The sequence below is a fragment of the Bos grunniens genome, chromosome 8 (genome assembly GCF_055505025.1).
Source record: "Bos grunniens cultivar Pamir isolate PY7600 chromosome 8, Bosgru_T2T1.0, whole genome shotgun sequence".
Taxonomy (NCBI): Eukaryota; Metazoa; Chordata; class Mammalia; order Artiodactyla; family Bovidae; genus Bos; species Bos grunniens.
The window spans coordinates 62344843-62367128 of NC_141172.1; the positions used below are offsets into that span (position 1 = coordinate 62344843).

The 22286-nt window shown below is 46.8% G+C and overlaps 1 protein-coding gene across 3 annotated transcripts in view; it reads right to left on the reverse strand.

Moving 5' to 3' along the window:
* Positions 1 to 22286, reverse strand: part of ANKS6 (ankyrin repeat and sterile alpha motif domain containing 6) — a 53922-nt gene continuing 31636 nt past the window's right edge. The window contains exons 12-15 of one of the 3 annotated variants that reach the window (XM_086416053.1): positions 19551 to 19737; positions 14618 to 14685; positions 12180 to 12296; positions 1 to 5078 (exon numbers count right to left, since the gene is read on the reverse strand). In XM_086416053.1, coding sequence (XP_086272179.1) covers positions 4974 to 5078; positions 12180 to 12296; positions 14618 to 14685; positions 19551 to 19737 — 477 coding nt within the window. In that variant the 3' untranslated portion in view covers positions 1 to 4973. The remainder of the gene's footprint in view (positions 5079 to 12179; positions 12297 to 14617; positions 14686 to 19550; positions 19738 to 22286) is intronic. The other 2 variants (XM_086416054.1, XR_015169953.1) reach the window with 2 other exon arrangements.

Consider the following 22286-nt stretch of genomic DNA (forward strand, 5'->3'; position numbering starts at 1 on the left):
TGAAAGAACAATAACAGAAAGAAATGTTTAATGGTAAGGAACACGGGAACACACAGCAGGGCTGAAACAAAACAGCATTTTGGTCTCTTATCAGAGGATCCAGGGGCTCTGCTGAGGTCAAACCCTGTCCCTGCCACCTGGACAGTGGGACAAGGTCTCCCAAAAGAGGAAGGCCATGCCCTGTGTCCATGAGCCCCACAGAGGCAGTTCCAATGGGAACTGGGAGGGACCTTACACGGAAGGCAGTTGGCTGAACCTACTGGGCAGGAAGGACCCTGAGGACGGGCCCTGGGTGGTCCCTGCCTTAGGGAGGAAGCTGAAAAGGGGACTTACCACCCATCTCCCCTAGGGAGGAGATTCAGTCCCTGGCTGGTCCTGCCGAATTTGGTACTGACTTCAACAGGGAAAGAATCAGGTGTCTTTATATGCTGAATAGAATCTGTTGTCTGATTACCTTGCCTGAAAAAAGTACAGGTGGTGCTTTACAACACCTTCAGTCTGGGCTGCAGAATCTTCCTAGGAAGGGTTCCAAGCCCTCGAGATGTGCTTTCTTGGAAGGTCAGTGTAGATGTCCACAACTGTCTAGCCCGGGTCTGGCCTGCTGGGCAGTGTCCATAGGCAGCTCTGAGGCAAGAACAAACTGGAGGGGTTTCCTGCTTCCTTTTTGCCCTGGATCAGCTGCTGCAATCAGGCTGGAAGGCCTTCCTGATGCTTTCTGTCCACCTTGGTGGGAATCCCAGTGACATAAACACCAGAGTTGGCCACAGCTGGAGGGTGGGGATCCACCTCCAACCCTCACCGCTTCAGGGCTCCAATGCCAGCAGAGCCACCCAAGCTGTGGCTAGCTCTGGCTGGAGGCTGCTGCTTCTGGCCCCACCCACCCAGCCCGACTACATCAGGGCAAGCAGGAGTAGGCAGAGGGATTAACAGAAGATTTCAAATAGGCAACCATCATGGAGATTTCTCCCATCTGCAGAGCTCCACATAGTGTGAAAAGGGTCTTCACCTTCATCTGACCCTCAGAACACTCCCCCCTGGGAACCAAAAGGGAAACCGAGGCTCAAGGAGGGGAAGAAACACAGAACCCATTAAGATGAGGCTGAGCCAGAACCCAGTGCTAGGACTGGCTATATCGGTGCTATGCGTTCAAAGAAAAGAACCAAAAATTGGAATAACAGATATCTAACATACCCCAGGGAGAAGGCAATGGCACCCCACTCCAGAACTCTTGCCTGGAAAATCCCATGGACGGAGGAGCCTGGTGGGCTGCCGTCTATGGGGTCGCAGAGTCGGACATGACTGAAGTGATTTATCAGCAGCAGCAGCAATATACCCCAATGTTTAACCCATAAATGTCATACACTGCCTGCCTTCACACACTGTCCCCCCAACTGGGGAGCACTTTCTCTTCCCCACCTGCCAGCTGTGCTGACTCACCCTTTTGGACCCAGTCTTTCGAACAGGGCACATCCATGCCGACCTGAGCTGTCACCCACGATGTCCTCACCTTTATAAAGCACACACCTTTATTATGATTGCTTGTAGGCACTTATGTGCTTGTCTCTTCTATGCTACTGTGGATTCTAAGAGCAGAGGTGAGTTTTTTTCATCTCTGAATCCAAAGCACAAGGAGAGGATGGCACAGGGTAAATGCTCAGTAAATGTACGGTGAATGAAAAAGTAAATGTCTTCTTGCAAAACTTGCAGCCTCCATGTAATGGTCTAGTGCTGAAGCAAGGAGGTGGGAGCCTTCTCCTGGCCACTGGGGACAGGGCTCAGACACGCAGCACTTGCCAGATAGCACACTGTACCAGCACTGGGAAATGATGATCTGACCCTGCAGGAGACACCGTGGATGCAGAGCCCTCTGAGCAGGATCCTGCTCAGATCCTCTCCATCAGAGGATGCCCTCACCATGATGTCCCACTGCCAAGCAGAGAGCTGCTGGGAAGAGGCAGTTTACCAAAGACCCTGACCCAGCTGAGGGCCTTGAGTGCCCCTGGGCCCACCCCCAGCTGCTGTGAGGCCTCATGACTGCTGCTACCCAGTCACAGGAGGGTTTCCCTGACAGTGTTCAGGGAACCCGTCTGGTAAGAGTGCTGTGAAGCAGCATTCTGTGATCAAACATGTGGGAAATGCTACCAGTCATATCGACTCAACGGCCATGAGTTTGAGCAAACTCCAGGAGATGGTGAAGGACAGGGAAGACTGGTGTGCTGCAGCCTGGGTGGCAAAGACTTGGACATGACTGAGCTACTCCCCCATGTGTGGAGTTCTAAGGATTCTGAGGTGTATATAGCAAAAATTATGTGACTGGGTTTTGACCCAGTATCTGCCTAACCTATTAACCACAGAGCCTCACCCCCACTGGCACATATACATTCCCTCTCCCTTTATTTTTTATTAAAAAACCTGTTAACATTTTATGGAAGTAGGGTTTCAAGGAACGTACTTTGAGGAATGCTGATGGATCACCTCATAGGGCCACCAGGAAGTGGGTGACCATGGTCCAGAAAGGGTGCCAAGGATCTCTCACCAACCAGCCCACAAACTTCCTGGGAGAAAAAGACTCAGAACCACTGAGTCCAGTGAAAAAGATGAAGGAAGCAGCTGCTGTGAGCCTGTTTTCCCATCTGCCAAATGAGAATGAGCAGACTATCTGCCTGGGGTCACTAGATGAGATCTTGGAGGTGTGCATTTGTGGAAAGCTGACCCCCAGCATGACTCCTGCATGTCACACAGATTCTATCAAACTTACCCAAGTGACAGCTGTGCAAATACAGGAGTGACGAAAAGGGCAGGAGACCAGCAAAGAACGGACCCAAAACCTCACAGCACCTAACTCAGGGGTCCATGTGTATTTTAGGGACAAACAACCCTACACATACTGATAGGCTCTAAAGATATGAATACGTTAAAACCACGAGAATCCCTGGTGCCTCTAGCCCCAGGAGTCTATGAGAATCAGCAAAAGCATGGCCTCAGAAGCCCACTAGACCCAGGTCTCAGCCAGCTCCGCTCCTTCCCGGCTGGGGAACTGGCCTGCAGCTCCACTCCTCTGTGTCTGTGTCCCCAGCATGCAGGATGAGGTTAAACCATGCCAGCCCCCAGGCTGGTGGTGAGGAGAGATGACATTGGAGTCCAGCAGCCGCACAAAATAGGTGCTCAATGATTGTGTCTCCTTAGAGAAGGTTGGGACGCGAGGAACATTTATAAAGGCGTCTGTCAGTGATGTCTAAAACAAAACCTCTTTCTCCAGTTATGTGGGAAGGTGGCTTCTACAGGTGGGAGGATGAAGGAGGAATAGCACCTGCTGGATCGACGGACGCGAGGGAGAATACAATGAGACTCCAGGAAGCACGGTCATGACTGCCTCTAGCAGCCAGCAGAGGGGGAAGGGGCGCTCATGGCCAGGAGAGGGGGAGATGAGAAGCTGTACCTCCTAAGGAGACCAGTATGCAGCCAAGCAGAGATCACAGTAAAGGTGACAACTCTGCAAAGGCTCCCATCCACTGTGCATGTCCCACAGATCAGGTACTTGACGCACGCTGGCTCTAAGCACCAACAGAGAAGCCAAGTTACCTGACCTGGCCACACAGCTGGCTAGCCGCCGGGCTGGACCAGAACGCTGAGCCTGAGTCCAGAGCACACGCTCTGTCCACTTGTCCGTGCTCCCCCTCAGGACAGGACCATCCATTCACATCTTCTCTTACTATCAGGGTCCTCAAGGGTGGGGACTGGGATCTGACTCATCTCAGCACCCCCAGCACATGGCAGAAATGCAGCAAGTGTTGGTTGAATGAATTACATGCTTGAAAACATTTCAGAAACCTGTTGGACCTAAAAGTCAAAGTCCCTTTCCCAGAATATGACACAGTAGAAAACTACACGAGCTGACTCCCTCCTGAGGAATGTGACCTGAGGAAAAATTCCAAATTCGCCTAGAAAGTGTGAGCACCTAAGTCCTTCTACAATGGAATATATAAGAGTCTTCTGCTCCCGCTCAAAGTGGAAAAGCCCTACAGTGTTACAGGGTGAGCAGCATGGAATATCAGAGCATTGTGTTGCCTGACCACAGACAAGGAGACTGAAGGTCCGGAAGGAAAAGAGATCCCTCAAGGTGACACCTTGGGCCTCCCCCTTTTTCCTATATAAAAGGCTGCCTCTGCAAGAAAGAAAAATGCATTCAACATACACATCCTGAACAGCTGTTGTGTGTTGCCTACAGCAGGTGCAGAGACGTGCTAAAGCAGAGTCATCACACAGAACGGTGAGGGGCCCCAGTGGCTGGAGGAGTGAGTTCTGTGTAAGGGAGCGGAGAAAGGCTTCATTTGATAGGCGACATTAGGAACCATTAGGGATATGTTAGAAGGTCTAAGGGAAATATGGAAGAGTGGCTAATCTTGCCCCAAAATATGTGTTTCCCCATCTAAGTACAGAGTTCTGTATTATGAGGCCACTACTGGAACAACGACTACACTTCCCAGTCTCCTCTGCATCCAGGTGGGGCCACATGACTATGAGTGGCCGATGGGACATAAGATGGAGGAACCAGTGGAACGTGAGCAGTTAAGAGCAAGACAGCTAAGAAATGGCTATATGCCTTCTTCACCATCTCTTTCCCCTCTGCCAGCCAGAAACAAAGACTCGGAAGCTCCCAGGAACGGCAGAGCCACAGATGAAAAGAGCAGGGTCCCTGAATCACCATGTGCTTCTGCCAAGCAGAAGCAGCCACATTGGACTTCATGGGAGAATAAGTCTCTACCATGTCGGACTTTTGTTACAGCAACAAGCATCACCAACTACTCCAGCAGGGAGGGGGAAATGGGTGTTTCGGGACTAAGGCACAGTGGTGTGCCAAGGCATAGTGTGTTTCAGGGAATGGGGAAGGTCTGATGGTGGCGGGAGCATCGGCCATGTGAAGAGGATACTGAGATTCAGAAAGCTCACGCTGCTGACCACAAGGAGGAGGGTCACGTGCAGGGATTGTTTCCAGGAGCCCTGGTGTTGCTGGCGCTACTCTCGAAGGAAGAGTGGAAATTGTGAATGGTTTCCTGTAAAATCTGTCTCTCGCGTCCCTGTGGAGGAAATTGAAAACAGACAGAGAAAGTCTTGTTAAATCTTTTAACCATTAATTCAGTTGACATAGTGCTGTTAACATTTAACTCATACTTGAAAAACCCATGGGCGTCTTGGAGAAAACAAATTACCTAATTGAAAGAGCACTGGGTTTAATAAAAACATTCTGAGTCAGCACCCAGAAACACAGCATGCCAGGGCTGGAGAGCCCCCCAAGATGCAGAGGTCCAATCTCCCAGAGGAGGATTGGCAGCAGAACCCAGATAGCAGGCATGACTTATCCTGGGTCATTTGGCCCAGAACGGACATCTCCTACCCTGCCCTGCTCTGTGCATATTTCTAGCCATCACATTTCCAGGGAATTTTCCAGGAGCCGAACTTTCTGATACAGACTCAGATCTGAACTGCCTTGACTACCCCTTGTCCAAAAGATGACAGGTCCGTCTCCATAGTGATTCACTTCTCACCCCATCCTTGCAGACTCCCCTCCTAGTTGCCACCCTTTACACACACATTTTAAGATGGGTAAAGAGGGGGGATGTGGACATTTCTTTAAATCCAAAGAACATCTTTACTGAATATATAACTGAGAGGCAGTGATACACAGAGATTAATAACAGAGACTGGAATCAAACAGCCTGGGTTCAAATCCCAACCTCTCCCCATTTACAAGCTGGGTTACCTGGAACTAGGTACTTCATCTCTCTGTGACTTACTTTCTATAAAATGAAGATGATAATTGTAACTCAAAGGGTGCTGCTGACATTGGGCTGTGGGTGGGTAGCAGGAGGCTGGCATGTCCTGACCTCAGCGGGCAGCAGTGTAAATTAAAAAAAATTTTTTTTTAAACCAACAAATACATGTGGTCAAACTCTAAAGTAAAATAGACAGCCAGTGGGAGTTTGCTGTGTGACACAGGGAGCTCAACCCAGTGTTCTGTGACAACCTAGAGGGGTGGGATGGGGTGGGAGATGGGAGGGAGGTTCAAGAGGGAGGGGACATATGTGTGCCTGTGGCTGATTCATGATGATGTATGGCAGAAACCAGCACAATATTGTAAAGCAAGTATCCTTCAATACATTTTTAAAAAAATAAAGCAAATAAAAAGTGAATAATCTCTGGAAATCTATTCCCTGCCAAGAGTAGGGGGGGGCGGAAAAAACCTCTACCAAACATGACTAGACTTTAACCTTCCTCTTCTTTCATTTCATGGACTGCCCTTTCCAGATCCCCAAGCAGGGACCTCTACTGCTGATGAGGCTCCTGGACACCAGGAAGGGCAGAAGAGTCTCCCTTCACACAATCCATCCCAGACACCTGGAAAAGTGCCTTCAGGATTCCATCAACACACACCCAAAGGCTATGGGGCAAAGGTCAGAACATCAGAGGTAGGGTCAGAGGACCCCGAATCCCTACTCCACCATTCACTCTGTCCCAGGCGTGACCCCATGCTGCTGAGTTTCTACATCTCTAACAGGGGGAAGGCATTGCATGCTGGTGCTGTGATGTGGCTCAACCTGAGATAATGAACGGGGGTGACACTGTGCAGACTGCAGAGGGCTAAAAAATAAAAAGAGGGGATGACAGCCATGTTATTATTAGACCACCTCAGCCTTAATTGCTTGAGAAATGAGGTCAGGGTGAGACAGGGTTCCAGCGCGCTCCTAACCTCAGGAGTGAGCCGTAGATGATGAAAACCATAATCGCTCCCTGCATCCACAGCTGATTGAAGATGATAATGATAATTGCCCTTTAAAAACCCCAGGCTTCAAAGGACCATCCAGATAATTCTCAAAAGAAAAAAGCAAATGGCCATTAAAAGTAGAAAAAAAACGTGTTCAGTCTATCTAGTAGTTAAAGAAATGCAAATTAACACAAGGCATACTTATTGGCCTATCAAATTAATAAAAATTAAAAAGCAAATGGATAGCACCCAGTGCTGGCAAGGGTGCCTCTGGAACTTATATCCACAGCTGGGGCAGATGTTTACTAGCTCCTTCTGGAAGGTATTTCAGGATGAAGTACTATATACCTCGATTTAGACTATTTGACTCCATAAATTTCAGTTTTTCTTTTTTTTTAGATATCTATTCTGAGGAGATAATTAGAAAGGCTCATACACGAAGTTGCCCACTGCAGCACTATTTATAAAAGTTTGGATATCTACGTATCCAACAAGTAGGGATTAAAGAAAAATAATTTTAGTACATCCTAACAAACTTATTATATTAAAAAAGAGTTCTTAATGACATGGGTAACTGCATATATTTAACATTAAATGCAGTAAGTAGAATATAAAATTATAGATTTAAATTTATCTCAGCCACATAAAGAAAAATACTCAGCACAAAACACTGCAGAGTGATCTTCCCAAATACCAACAGCGTTGGCCTTTGGGTGGCTAGATTGTGATTCCTTTGTAAGTTTTTTTTCCCCTTTCTGGTACTGCATACATTTAGTACAATGAATATACACAGCTTTGATAATCACAAAAAAATAGGAATGGAAAGAAGCAATGGCTTAGGACCAACTAAAGGTGAAACTCAGGCTATCATTTCTGGTTAAACTTCTCCAATATATAAACCTGTTTGAAACTAACACACTAATAAGCAGACTCTGCTTATTCATAACTCGAATGCTGAGGTGGGTTCATCAGAAAGTCAAATGGTTTGCAGGCTGAGGGGACACACTGCTTTGCTAATATTCATATGGCTGAGCCAGGTTTTGGGTGAATATTCATTAAAACAATTTTTTTTTGGCTAAAATATTCAAACTTTTTTGATTATGTAAGAAATACATTTTACATCACAACCCATGTAAATTGATGCAACTGAAACAAGCTTTAGTCTTCTTACCTGCAGAGAATGTTGATATTTTCTACCCTATTCTATTTCCCTTGTTAAAATGCTGCTCATGAACTACTAAAAAATTGATTCCACAAGCCCCCAGTGTGTTGTGGACTGCAGCTAGAAAGACATGGGGGCAAGGGGGCAAGGAGAGCTGGGCTTATCCTCTCCCACATGTCCTGAGTTCTCAGATACATATAGAGCATTTGAACCACAGTGGGTACTCTCTTGGCCAAGGTTGGGTTTCAGAAGTAAAAGGATGAATGTTAGGAGAAGCTCATGCCCTGGAGCAATCAAAGAGACAGGAGTCAGGGTCAGGCGGGTCCAGCCCAGAAGAGAAGCGGCCCCAGGCATCAAAAGAGCTCTTAGAAGCCACACTCAGTCTGAGAAATACTTTGCTCTTTCTAAGAAGCAGCACAGACTTGCAATGGTGACCTAGAGTAGGGAAGATACACTTGCTTTTGTGACATTCAGCTTCTCCCAATCACATCTTTGCTCTCAGATACAGTTGATGCACATGGTCCTCATTTCCACAGCATTCTGCCTGGCACAGCTGACCTTCCAATAACAGGGCTACTATACAGCAATCGGTTCAGATCAGCCCCTTCCCTTTGCACCGATCTCCATGGGGGATAGCTTGACTTTGCAGGGTGGTGCCTGTGGGGAGGACATGGATGTCTTGGCATGTTGGAAGCACCTGGGATCTTTCAGCTGGGAGGTGTTCAGCTGAGGGCCCCAAGGAAGATCTTTGTTATGGGTTAAATGTTTGTGTCCTGTGTTGAAACCCTAACCCCTCAAGTGATGGTGGTGTTAGGCGGTGGGGCCTTTGGAAGATGATTAGGATTAGGTGAGGTTATAAGGGTGGGGCTCCCGTGATGCCATCCATGTCCTTACGAGAAGAGAGAAAGAGAGATTTTGCTTCTATTTTGGGCCACATGAGGAATTGAGAAGGTGGCAACGTGCAACTTGGAAGAGGAGCCTCACCAAACTCCACCACTCTGGCACCCTGATCTTGGACCCCCAGTCTCCATACTGTGAGAATTAAACTTCAATTTATAAGCCACCCCATCTAAGGTACTTTGTTTTGCAGCCTGAACTATGACAATCACCAACAGCTGTTACTCTGCTTCTCTTGATGGGACCCTGTTTAGTAAACAAGGAGAAGGGGGAGGCCAATGGATTTGAGAGAAAACTATAAAAAATGTCCTAGTCTGTACAGACTTTAAGAAAAATACCCTCCTTTGGAGTGGGGCTCAAGACGTCATATCATCCACTCTGACGATGACTATTAAGTTGCCTAAGATTTGCAAACTAACCCAGTGTGTATTCTTTTTGTGATTCTGGACCAAAGAGGCCATGCCACAGACAGCAGAGGGGAGGTTTCAGAAATGCTGGCAGTTATCATCTACCAAGACTCAGACCCTGCTCCAGTGACACCCAGCTCCGGTCTTTCCACGCCCTCTAAGATCCTTACTGCCCCTCCATCTAGAACCTCTTTTGTCCTTCCTTTTTGACTGGTCCAGGCTTTCTTCCCTCACCTCCATCCTCTCCTTGGCTCACACGTCTGGCCCTTGCAGGCCTGAAGAAGGAAGGGTCCTAACTCCTGAGCTAGAGCCTCCTCACCGTCACTCACCTTGTCCTCTCACACAAGCCTCTGTGTACTTGCCTGGGTTACCCTCGACCACACTGGGAGCCCTAATCTGTCCCCTCTGGCCTCCTCTCACACCAGGCTCCTTGCTCTCCATGATTCAGCCACTTCTTTAGTTCTTTTCGTTAATTAATTTTTAAAAACTTTTGGCCACACTGCACAGCATGTGGGATCTTAGTTCCCTTAGGGATTGAACCCGTGCCTCCTGTAGTGAAAGCCTGGAGCCGTAGGGACCACCAGGGAAGGCCCGTTAGTTCTTTAAATACACCACACACGTCAGCGCAGCACCTGTGCACATGCGCTTCCCTCTGCCGGTACCCTTCTTTTACCCCTGTGCCAGGTGGTTCTCATCTTCCTTCAGATGGCGGCCCTCCTGCCCTTCCTCGGGGATGTCTTCCAGGCCCCACCCTCTCACCGGGAGCTCTCCCAGCACAGTTCGCCTCTCCTGTGCTGGTGGATTACATCAAGGCAGGACAGCACACGGGTCAGGACACAGACACTGGGTTCTAATCCTGGCTCTGCCACTTACTGACTGGGTGATTACGGGCAAGTTCTCTGACCTCTCTGTGCCTTAGTTCCCACGTCTGTAAACTGGAACCAACCTCAGGGGCCTTCCGTGAGGGTGACATGAATGACTAAAAATGATGTGCTCAGAGCAGTGCTGGGCTCAGAGTGATTCTCCGTGCTCAGCACTCACACAGTACCTGGGACATGGCAGAGAGTCAAAGGACAATTTTTTCATGAATAAATCAATGGTCCAAAGACTTTGGTGCTGGCTTCGGGTGATCCACCCACAGTAAGCCACCCTAAGGTTTCTGTTCCCTGGATGAACCCTTCCCAGCAGCCAAGACCTGCCCACCTCCTGCCCTTCATGTCTAAGGGAAGAGCAGAAATGGTGCTGGTCTGGGAGTCAGGACTCACAGTGCCTCTCGGAGCCTCTGCTTCCCTCTCTGTAAAGTGAGGCAGTGAGTGTCCGGGACAGGTGAACAGAATCAAGGAAGGGACCTTACAAAGCAGAAAGAACACACAGCAAAGACCTGCAGAAAAATGCTCAGGCTCACATGCATGGGTAGCAATGCCAACCACAACATTTGGAAGGCTCACTTCACAGCCTTGATGTTGCTGGCTAGTCTCTTAAGTCGTGTCTGACTCTTTGTGACCCCACGGACTGTAGCCAGCCAGGCTGCTCTGTCCATGGGATTTCCCAGGCAAGAATACTGGCGTGGGTTGCCATTTCTTTCTCCAGGGGAATCTTTCTGACCCAAGGATTGAATCTGCATCTCCTGCATTGGCAGGCAGATTCTTTACCACTGAGCTAGCAGGGAAACACACCCCACAGCCTACAGACAAGCAAAACAGCGATGACAACAATGGCAATAAAACCAGCTCCCAACCTGAGTGGGCTAGGAGCAGGTTGGGGAAGGGTGGCAGGGCTGGTTGGAGAAGCTGCCTCCATACAGATCTGCCCTCCCCATCCCCAATTCTGCTCGTGGGCTGAACAAGGGAAGTGGGCGGGTACCGGCCGCCCAAATTAACTAAGGAAATGTATGTGAAGTGATCTGTGAGCGACAAAATGCTACATGGATATTCACTTGCCACTGTCACTTCAGGTCTGATCAGTATTTCTGTGCCTACCCAGCAACATATAGACAGAACCATACAACAGTCACAGTCTCTGACATAACCTCATGTTGTGGCACACAGCCTGAGGAACAAGACAACAGAAGAAAAAGCATACAGGCAGACAAGTCCACTCTGACACTATTTATAATGGTAACATCCCATTATTGCCCAACGAGTGAGGAGCTGTAAGGCAACATGTGAAGAAGCATCATGTAAGCAAGCAATATTTTGGCCAATATTGGTTTGGCCAAAAACTTTGTTCGGGTTTTTCAGTCAGCTGCTATGGAATAAGAGACAAAAAAATCCAGCCCACAGTAGAAGGAAAGGCAGAAGGCAAAGGAATGTGAACAGCCCAAGAGCAACTGTACAGCCGCAGAGTGACCGGTGCCTCGCTTCTGTGTTTTGCTTGCTTTCTGCATATGTGCCTTTGGGTGGGTGGGTGGGGGGCACTGCTAATCTTTAGCTTTAAAGCTAATGACAAAAGTGCAGGATGCCAACAATAACAATAGTGACTGGCAGATCTCTGTGTGCCAGGTGCTCTGCTGAGCATCTCAGTCCTGGCAGTCAGCCCATCACCCCCACCCTCCAGACCAGAAAGCTAGGCTCAGAGAGGGGTGCGACTTGCCCAGGGTCACTGCAAGTGGAGGAGCTGGGTCAGCCTGACCTGGGGGCCTGTCTTCATCAACTAACACTGTGCTCCAGAGGGCAAAACCCAGCTCTGTGGGTTGAGATGATTGGAGGGAATATTTAAGCTGGATCTAAAGAGAAACCACCTTATGAGAAGAGAGGCCTTGGAAAAGGAATAGACATACTGGAAGGTAGTGACCCACTGGCCTTGAGAAGTGTGTGAGCGGGGCCAGCCTCCACCAGGCATGTGCGGGAGACCAAATCAGACCACGAAGGTCCTTGGAACACCAGGGCCAAGGATCCTAGTGAAGCTGTCAGCTGTTCGAAACAAAAAAAAAAAAGATTGGGAACAATACCTTGCCTGCATTCAGTTCAGAAATTGCTGCCAAAATCTGCTGCCTGGATCCATCTGTCTTAATACCCAGCTCCTTCAAGTCGCCGTCGGTGAGTGTGAGGAATGCTTCCATATCCACCTGGGGGGAGAGAGGGGGATTTGCTACCATCTGCTCAGTGCCACACCTCTTTTTTCCCAACCACAACCGGACTATCATGATTATGAGCTATTAGTGCTTATTAGTAGTGAATTAATGATGATTTACTACTTCTCAATTCCCGGCTTTATGCTGAATGTTTATTTGAAAATATCATTAAAAATAAACTGTCCTCAGCTCTCACCCTGGAATTTTTAGAAGTGCATTCTAGAAAGACTCTGAAAACAAAATAAGTAAGGGAAGTCTGAGACAGTAATCTGGGTGACCAGAGTGGTAGAAAGCCAAGTCCTGCTGATAGAAAGTTCATTGCAATGTTGCTGCACTTCAAACAGTATAGGATACTGTACAGAAAATATGAGTATATGGCGGTACTTACCATGTTTACCCCCCCAAGGACAAGAGAGATGCAGGCTGTGGAAAGACAGAGTGAGAAAAGAAACAAGCAGAAGCAATAAAGGCAAGAAAGACTGTGAAGAACTGAGGCAGAGAAAGGATCAGAAAATGGGCATCTCAAAGCTGTTCGATCCCTGGTTTTTACTGGAGAAATTCTAACATTTCTGGCATCCCTGCCGGGGCCTCAGCTCCAAGAGAATCCCTTTCTTTCAATTTTCATTTTACTTTCCTGGATTAAAAAAAAAAATCTTGAACCAAGTTTGCATCAGTGGGGAAGGGTCTGCTCCCGCACCCAACACCATGCTCTCTCTGAGATGCAGAGAGGGCCCCTGTGATAACGATAAGCTCCCTGCATCTCTCAGGGGCTTTTCAGATCACAAGACACTGACAGGCTGAAGGAACAGGTGACATGGTTTTGATGGAAAACACCTGCCCCCTGATCCTACTGGCCACTCCCCTCCCCCCACCATCCCAGACCTGAGGCAGAGACCCCACATCCAGCCTGCGTGTGGGTCCCCGTGGCCAGCTCCTCAGAAAGCACGGAACACATGAAATAAAAGCAGCCAGCCATCTGCAAACAGGAAAGATTTTTTTGACAACGAGAAAAATTGCCACTGAAGTTTACGGCATCGAGAAGGCAGGAAGGACAGACTGGATAGGGCAGAAAAGCAAAAAAAAGGAAGAAAGTCGTGGCACTCCTGACTTCTTCTTGAACCGAAACACAGACTCCTTAACTGGGTCTGAAGCTTGCTGGAGACAAGGAGGGATTCTCGTGCTACATTAACTGTGACCGTTGTCGTGCACTAAACTGGGCACTAGAATGTTCTAAGCCAGTGACTGTACCCTGGTAGCTAATGGGCCCACTGAGGAGTTTTATTTCGCTGACAGTAAAAATTTTAACATCTTATTGAGATGTAATTCACTTACCATACAATTCACCCATTTAAAGTGTAAAACTCAATGATTTTTTAGTACAGAGTTGTGCGATCGTCACCACACTTAATTTTAGAGCATTTTCATCACCCCAAAAAAGAAAACCCATATTCATTAGCAATCACTCCCATTCTCTCCTCCCCACATTCCCTGGCAACCACTAATCTACTTTCTGTCTCTACAGAGTTGCCTATTCTGGACATTGCATATAAATGGAGTCATACCATATGTGGCCTTTTGTGACTGACTGCTTTCTCTCAGCACAGTGTCTTCAAGGCTCATCTGTTTTGTAGAGTGTATCAGTACTTCTTTCTTTTTAATGGCCAAGCTACATTCCAAGGTAGAGTGATAACACATTTTATTTACTCATTCATCAATTGATGGGCATTTGGGCTATTTCTGCCTTTTGGCTATTATGAATAGTGTTGCTGTGAACACTGTGCAAATGTATGCTTTCGATTATTGTGGGCATATACCTACCTAGGAGTGGCATTACTGGGTCATATGGTAATTCTCTTCAACATTTTGAGAAACTGCCAAACTGCAGAACAGTAATTTTTTAAAATGTGATTGTAAGTGCTTTTAGGATTTTGAGTGAGAGCAAATAGGAACTCTTTTAGACTAATACAGACTCTTTATGTCCAGATACGTAACACAGACTCATTAGAATTTGCTTTTTACTTACTTTAAACCTAAAAACTGGCTAGGTAATCCCCTTCAACTAAAAGAGACCAGAACAGACACAAACTTTACTACAGAGAGCAGAGCTCAAAATTACAAAATTTTATTATAACACAAGCCAGAAAGTCCCCAGGATTTCACTGTTATGAATGAACCAAATGTGCTGAACACAAATTCTATTTCTTCAGCCATCTCAACGAAAAAGATCAATCCAGGCTTAAAGAATGACAACCTACATATTTAGACAACTGTTTTATGCTACGATTTAAATGGACACTCAAAAAGAGTATTCTTACCTCTTGCTCCTCAAAAATGGGCTGATATTTCTCAAGTGATAGTTTCTTAAGGATTCCAGTCAGTTCATCTTCAAGAGGGAAAGAATGTAAAATAAGACATTTTACAATTTGGTAAAATTGCCTCAAGAGTGATCTTCAAACTTTCATAAAGTCGTGGTAATCTTATTTCAAATGAAATTCTACAAGAAGCCCCGACACAGAAAGCAGATCTACACTGCACTCCTGGGGTGCAGCTGCAGGTGGGTCTCAAGCCACATGCTGGTCACACTCTCCCCTCAGGGCAGGCTCCCAGCATTCCCCAAACCCCAGATCAGGCTGTGAAGACAGAAGATGGGGGTCTTCATGGCTAGGCTGACTCTCCAATGGCTGCAACCACCACGTTCTTAGAGTTCTAGCTTCTGGGCCTAAAACCCTGCACTCTATCCCAGAACAATTTTAAATTATGATTTCTCAACTGCTGTTAGCTACCCTTGGAATAAACACTAAGACTAGCACCCCTCAGCTAGACAGAGAAAGACCTGGAGAGAATAGGCAGGCGGGCTTCAGAGTCAAGGTTTGGTATAAGCATTTGGAGACTGTGGGCTTCCTGAAGAAAAGGCGGGTCTGAGTGGAACAGGAGAGCCAGATGGACACAGACCAGGGGAAAACAGAAGATCTGGGGTATCAAGTTATCAGAACAGGGAGAGAGACAGGGAAGGAGACAAGACCAGCATCTGGGGGGTTTGGAGAAACATCCATTCACACATTCAAAAGGGGTTTACCAGACTAGGCACTGGGGACTCAACAGGGACCAAAACAGAACACAGGCAAGCTGACAAGGCGGTAAGGAGAAACAGAGCAGGGTGGGAGGGGCTGACAGGGGAGGCGAGAATGCTGTTTTATAGATGGTGGTCAGGGAAGGTCTCTCAGGAGCTGACGTTTCAGCAGTAAACGAAGGAGCGAGCTGTGCAGATACCAAGGCGAAGAGCACCAGCAGCATCCAGGCAGCAAGAACAGCAAGTGCAAAGGTCCTGGGGCAGTGGGTGCAGCTTACAGAAGAGTGGACTGGAGGTCAGGTGGTCAGAGGTCCACTCATTCATCATCCGGCAATGGCTACTGTGCCCACTACATGCTGGGAATGCAAGTACAGACAGGTCCCTGTGGTAAAGGAACTCGGTGTGACTGGGAAGATATACTGAGGAGGGTGACGGATGATGCCCCGTGCTCACCATCAGGCACCCTCCATACCCATTTGCTCTTAACAACCCCACGTGGCAGACCCTATTACTGCTCCCACTACAGATGAGGAAGTCACAGAAAGCTGGCACCATATCTTGGGTGACATCACACCGCTAGACCACAGCACACTGGGGATTCAAACCCAGTGGTTTAGCTACCAGGCCTGTGCCACATTCCACTCTGCCACCCCTCCCACAGGTGGTGAGCACATGGTGAAGGGCGTGACTAAGGGGACAGAGAGGACAGCTGACCACCCAGGGGACCAGAAAAGCTTCACAGAAGAGCTGCTAATGAGCAGTGGTGTTATGAGATGAAATGAGTCCCAGCCCACACATAATCCATTATAGATTCAGGACGCCTATAATGCTGTTCCCTCCATGAGTCTCTCTTTACATTTGTGTGCTGGCTTTCTGGGAGGGGGAATGTATACATATATGTAGATACATAACTTTACAGCAGATTTTACTCATGTAAGGATGTATGTGCACAATTTATATATGATAATAAATTACATGATACTCTATATTATAAACTCCATATAGCCAATGCCTTCATTGGATATCAGGCATTTCACTGAATGTCTTCACTGATTTTTGCATCATTCTTGTAGCCAGAGGGAATGAGTATAGTTCCGACATGAAGGCTTGCTGATGCTTCTGTTTAGGTGAAAATGTGAGATGAAATGAAACAATGAAGACGAATGTTGGAACTTCAGATAAAGGTTTTCAAATCCTGAAAGACTATTTAGACTATTTTCTCAATTTTCAGTGCTAGAACAGCTATAGACATGACACTTTAAAGTTGAACCTGCAAAATTAACATTGTCTAGATGATATCCAGATGATCAATAAAACATTAACTCAAGTCCTGGTGGGTATTTGCTGATTTCCATGGTGTAAATACATCACCATGGCTGACTTCAACCTGCCAATGTCATGTTCCTGGAAATGGAACTGGGAAAGACACACAGAAGTAACACATCAGTACTCAGTATTCCCACCATGAAGAAAAAAGAGACATAAAGAACTTCAAGAACACAGATATTAGAATGCAGTAAAAGATAAGAAAATAATATATTTTGATTTAAATGCCACATACCTTAACATGTAGCATAATCAGCTTAATTATAAGTTCATGTAATTTGACTTGTCTATTTTTTTAACACATATTTTTGTTGTTGTTGTTGTAACTTGACTTTTAACAGCTGTGTTTAATTGCCAGTTCATATGTTTCCTTGGAGAAGGAAATGGCAACCCACTCCAGTACTCTTGCCTAGAGAATCCCGTGGACAGAGGAGCCTGGTGGGCTGCTGTCCATAGGGTCACACAGAGTCAGACATGACTGAAGCGACTTAGCATGCATGCATGCATTGGAGAAGGAAATGGCAATCCACTCCAGTATTCTTGCCTGGAGAATCCCAGGGATGGGGGAGCCTGGTGAGCTGCCGTCTATGGGGTCGCACAGAGTCGGACACGACTGAAGCGACTTAGCAGCAGCAGCAGCAGATGTTTCCTATAAATTTAACAATCAGCTCTGGCCCAACTGCACACTGTCTGCTCAGTCCCTGCAGCCCAGCCTGAGTGTCCTCTTCAGTGAAACCCACGATGATGCTCCATGCCTTGCTGGTAACACAGATTTAATCCCACCTTGTGTTATAATCATTTAATGTTGTTATGCAGAATGTATCTGAATCCCCAACCTGATGAATGATCAGGACACCAGCACAGGTTACAGCTCCCAGGGCTGCCCCAGGCACCTTCACGGAATGAGTGTGAAGCTTACATGACACTGTCGCCACTTCACCATTTCCTTCAGGAGGAGTGAACAGAGGGACACAGAGTGAGCAGGGCAAAGGCTCGCAAGTGACCCTTCACCGAGACTTTAGGTTTTCCACAAAAATATCATCAAGAATGGCTCTTTAGTGATGGACTTCAGGCTCTGGTCTGTGATAATCTAATGCCTTCAGGACAAGGGTCTTGCTGCCTCGGGACCCAGAAACCCCAGGAAGCAAAAGTAGGCTTTCTAAGCCAGAGAAGGTAATCTTAAAAAAAAATGTGCTCTCAAGTCTTCCTCTGTTTTTTATCCCAACAAGGCTTTGCAAATGTTTTTTCCAATAATGAATAAGAGGGGAGAAGAGTGGGCACAAACAGGGCAATCAGATATCCACTGTCTCAACTCTTTTGGGGGAAAATGTGGGGCACAAATCCCAAACTGAACCACTAGGAGTTTAGATTCCTGAGGCCTTCTGAGGCAGGAGAGTTCATGGGCGGGGAACTTAAGATGCCACACAGAAATTCTCTGGTGGTCTAGTGGTTAGGACTCCACGCTTTCACTGCAGAGGACCCGATTCAATCCTTGGTTGGGGAATTAAGATCCCACAAGCCATATGGTGTGGCAAAAGAAAAAGATCATTATATGTATATATATAAAGAAGACACAGGGAGGAATGGGGTTGCTAGCCAGCCTCTGAAGCTTTCATAAATGATCGCGCTAGATAGCACAAAACAATAAAAGCAGTCCCAAATAAAGAGGATGCCAGCGGTAGTGTACATTTATCAACGCAGGACAGACCATAGGCTGTGCAGTTGATTTCAACTTATCACTTGCTGGGCAGAATCTCCTCTGCACTCCCTCCCAGCAGCTGCAGTGAGATGCCTGCAAACCACACACACAGTGAGATCTCCTTGCCTGTCTGATTCGTACTCTGATTGCACCTGCCTGGTCCCTAGCTCTCATCAAAGCTCCTTTCCCTCCTCTCCCACCCCTCCTCCCAGGAGCCACCAGAGGGCAGTTTTTAAAAGGATGAGCTTCTTCTCTCCTTTATCATTTACGTCTTCACACCTGGGACCTCACTTCAGTGCCTCCAACTCCCTCCCTGCTGTCTGATCCATCTCCCTTTCCTCATCACCCCCACTCACGCAGGTTCCTGCTTTTACTTGCCCTCCATCCACTTCCATTTTTCCTTTAAGGAGCTACTTCCCTCCCGCTCCCAATCCACACAATCTGACCCTAACCGACCCAGGCTCCAAAGGCAGACACACTCTGCCCTTGGGGACACAGAGATAGTCGAGGATGGGCAAGCAACCCAAGTCATTATCAATATAGCCAAGACAGGACAATGATCTTTACCCGTGGTTTTGCCAGAGCTGCTAAGAAGTAGCACACTTTCTACTGGGGTGTCTAGGTTAGTAGGAAGAAGAAGCATGAAGCTACAGGAGGTATCCCTGCCACCGCTTGAAGAGAGCCTACCTGAAAGATGGAGTGAAACATTCCAAGGCACATGGATTTAGACACGCTTGAAGCACACCCTGGATACTTCCATTATGAGCCCACAGATGATCAGTGTTTTGGTTTTGTTTTTGCTTAAATCAGTTTGAATGGAGATTTCATCCCTTGCAACTGACAGAATTCTGATTTGTACAAGGTTCAGGGAAAGGTACATAATGGGTGGTGGAAAGGCAGCTTTACAGGTGTACATACCAGGTGTACATCTGTGTATGTAGACAAAACCAACCTACATTCAGAAACCACTGTATACCTTTTAGGCACATGAGCTCAGTGAAAGCAAAAATGCAAGGTACAATCAGGGAAGGGAAAGATATTTTTGACTAAAAAAACTAAAAAACGCCTGACCCAGGATAGCTATAGCAATAAAGGGCACCTGCCAGGTTACCACAGAGGGAAGGGTGGGTTTCAGGACCTTTCAGGGGCTCACCCTCATCAGTGATGGTGCCACTGCTGGAGCCCCCGCTGCCCTTGGACTGCCGGTGGGATGAGGAAGAGGACACGGAGGACTCGGCCGCGTGCCCCTTGGGAGAAGGAGAAGGCGTAAGGGTAGGGGAGGTGCTTTTGGAGGTAGTGGAGGTTCCAGATGGAGGCCTTTTGCTTGTCTCCAGTTTCTGCTGAAAAGAGTAAGACAAATACATAAGCCATCACCTGGAGGGCAGACATGATTCAAACAGACACCCACAACAGGGAACACGGGTGATATATGACTCAACAAGATGTCTAACCAGGACTATGAAATCTACTTCATAGAACACATGCAAAGCAGAAACCATAATATCAAAAGTTTCAGGAAACTCCTCCCCCGAGAAGAGACAGGGAAGGGGATGGAAAAAGTGGCACAAGTGGAGCCAGAAAACCCCAGTCCTAGTCCTGTCCAGATGGCGGCCAGCAGCATGTCCTTGGCCGAGTCCCCTGACCTCTCACTGCCGTGCCATGCTAAGTCAGTCGTGTCTGACTCTGTGCGACCCGATGGACTGTAGCCCACCAGGCTCCTCTGTCCATGGGATGCTCCAGGCAAGAATACTGGAGTGGGGTGCCATTCCCTTCTCCCAGGGATCTACCCGACCCAGGGGTCGAACCCAGGTCTCCCACATTGCGGGCAGATTCTCTACCGTCTGAGCCACCAGGGCAAGTCCTTGAACCCACATCTCTCTGGCATCTCCTGCATTGGCAGGTGGGTTCTTTACCACTAGTGCCACCTGGGAAGCCTGGTGACTGCTCACTGACCAGCTCTAAAATGAAAGTGCGGCTTATTAACACATGTAGGCCCATTCTGCTCTGGATGTTCCTTCATCTAAACCAGTCACTTTCAACCATTCACCACAGAAGACTTACTATTTTTCCTTTGTATGTGTTGCACACAAAAAAGGCCTTTTTATTTTGAAGTACTTTTGTTTATTTTATAGAAGTACAGTTGATTCACAATGTTGTGCCAGTTTTGGGTATACAGCATTAGTGATTCAGGTGGGGTTTTTCCTGCAGCTTATATTCCATTATAGGTTATTACAAGATACACAGGGATTTACTGCTTATACAGTAAATTCTTGTTACTTATCTATTTTATATGCAATAGTTTATATCTGTTAATCCCATACTAATTTGTCCCTCCCCGCCCCCTTTTGTAACCTTAAGTTTGTTTTCTATGTTTGTGAGTACTTTTAGACTTACAATTATGGGAACTAAGAAATTAACACTGGGATGATACTACCAGCTGAACTGCTGATGGGACGCAAATATCTGTAGTTGTTTCACTGATTCTTACTTGGGTCCAGGATTCATGCTGCATTGACCTATTTTGCCTTCTTGTACTCCTCCAACCTGTAATAACTCCTTGGTCTTGCCTCGTCTTTTATGACCTCGTTACTTTCGAAAAGTCCTGGTCAGGTATTTGTCAGGTATTCGTAGTGGGTTTGTCCTGTTTCCTCATAATGGCAACCCACTCCAGGACTCTTGCCTGGAGAATCCCATGGAGGGAAGAGCCTGGTAGGCTACAGTCCATGGGGTCTCAAAGAGTCAGACACAACTGAGCGACTTCACTTTTCTTTATGGATCTTGAGGTTGACAACCACAGAGGTGATGGGCCATTCTCAGTGCATCACACCCGGAGGTACAAAGCACCAATACCTTATCACTGATGATGATTTAGTTAAGGTGGCGTCTGTCAGATCTCCCCATTATGAAGTTACTATTTTTCCTTTATAATCAGTAATTATCTGGGGAGACATTTTGAGCTAAATATTTTTTTTTCCCTGTTTGTCTGTTAACTTTAACATTCTCTGGTGCATCTTCTCTGGAGCAATTACTACCATGATGTTCTAATGGTGATTTGTTTCTCTTATTCCTTCCACATTTATTACTTGGAATTCTGTCCAGAAGAGTTGTTCCTTCTCCCCTATTTATTTGTTCAGATCAGTAGGGGCTTGTGGATATATACTCTCTGGGCTATAATCCAATACTATTGTTATGCCCTGGTCCCTTTTATTGGAGGGTGGTATTTAGATACCAAAATCTGGATGGTAGGTTGTTCATGGCTACTGGGATGTCACTCCTTCTAGATCCTCTCAGTGAACAGAGCAACGAAATGTATGAAGTCTACTAACCTACGCATACACATGCAGCCATACTTGGTCCTCTATCAACCTGTGTACACATGTATACTTACAAGCATGCATTCATACTGATTCATACTGATAGCTCTGACTCCAATCCAACACCCACAGGGTTAGTTCCACCATTTCCCCTATGACTCAATCTCTGAGTCTCATTATTTGTTCAACTTTAGTGTATGTGTAAAGTGTATATATACACACATATATATATACACACACACACACGTAAAGCAGCTTCAGAATTGCTAGCCTATAACACCTACAAGGGAAAAAAAAAACCAACTAGAATACAATGCTTATGTACAGTTCTTTTGTCTTTACTCTTACAGTCTCCACTGACGTGTTTTCGCCCACCTCCTACAGTGTAGCTGTGTCACTCACTTGTAATGCAGCTAGATCTGTTGTCACAGTCTGCACACATCCTTAGTTCCTGGTTGATTTAAAATCCACATGCAGTAAAGATAACTTCTGCGTACAATTCTTCAGGTATTGATAAATAAGTAGAGTTGTGTATCCGCCATGGAACAGTTCCATCATCCCCCAAATTGCCCTGT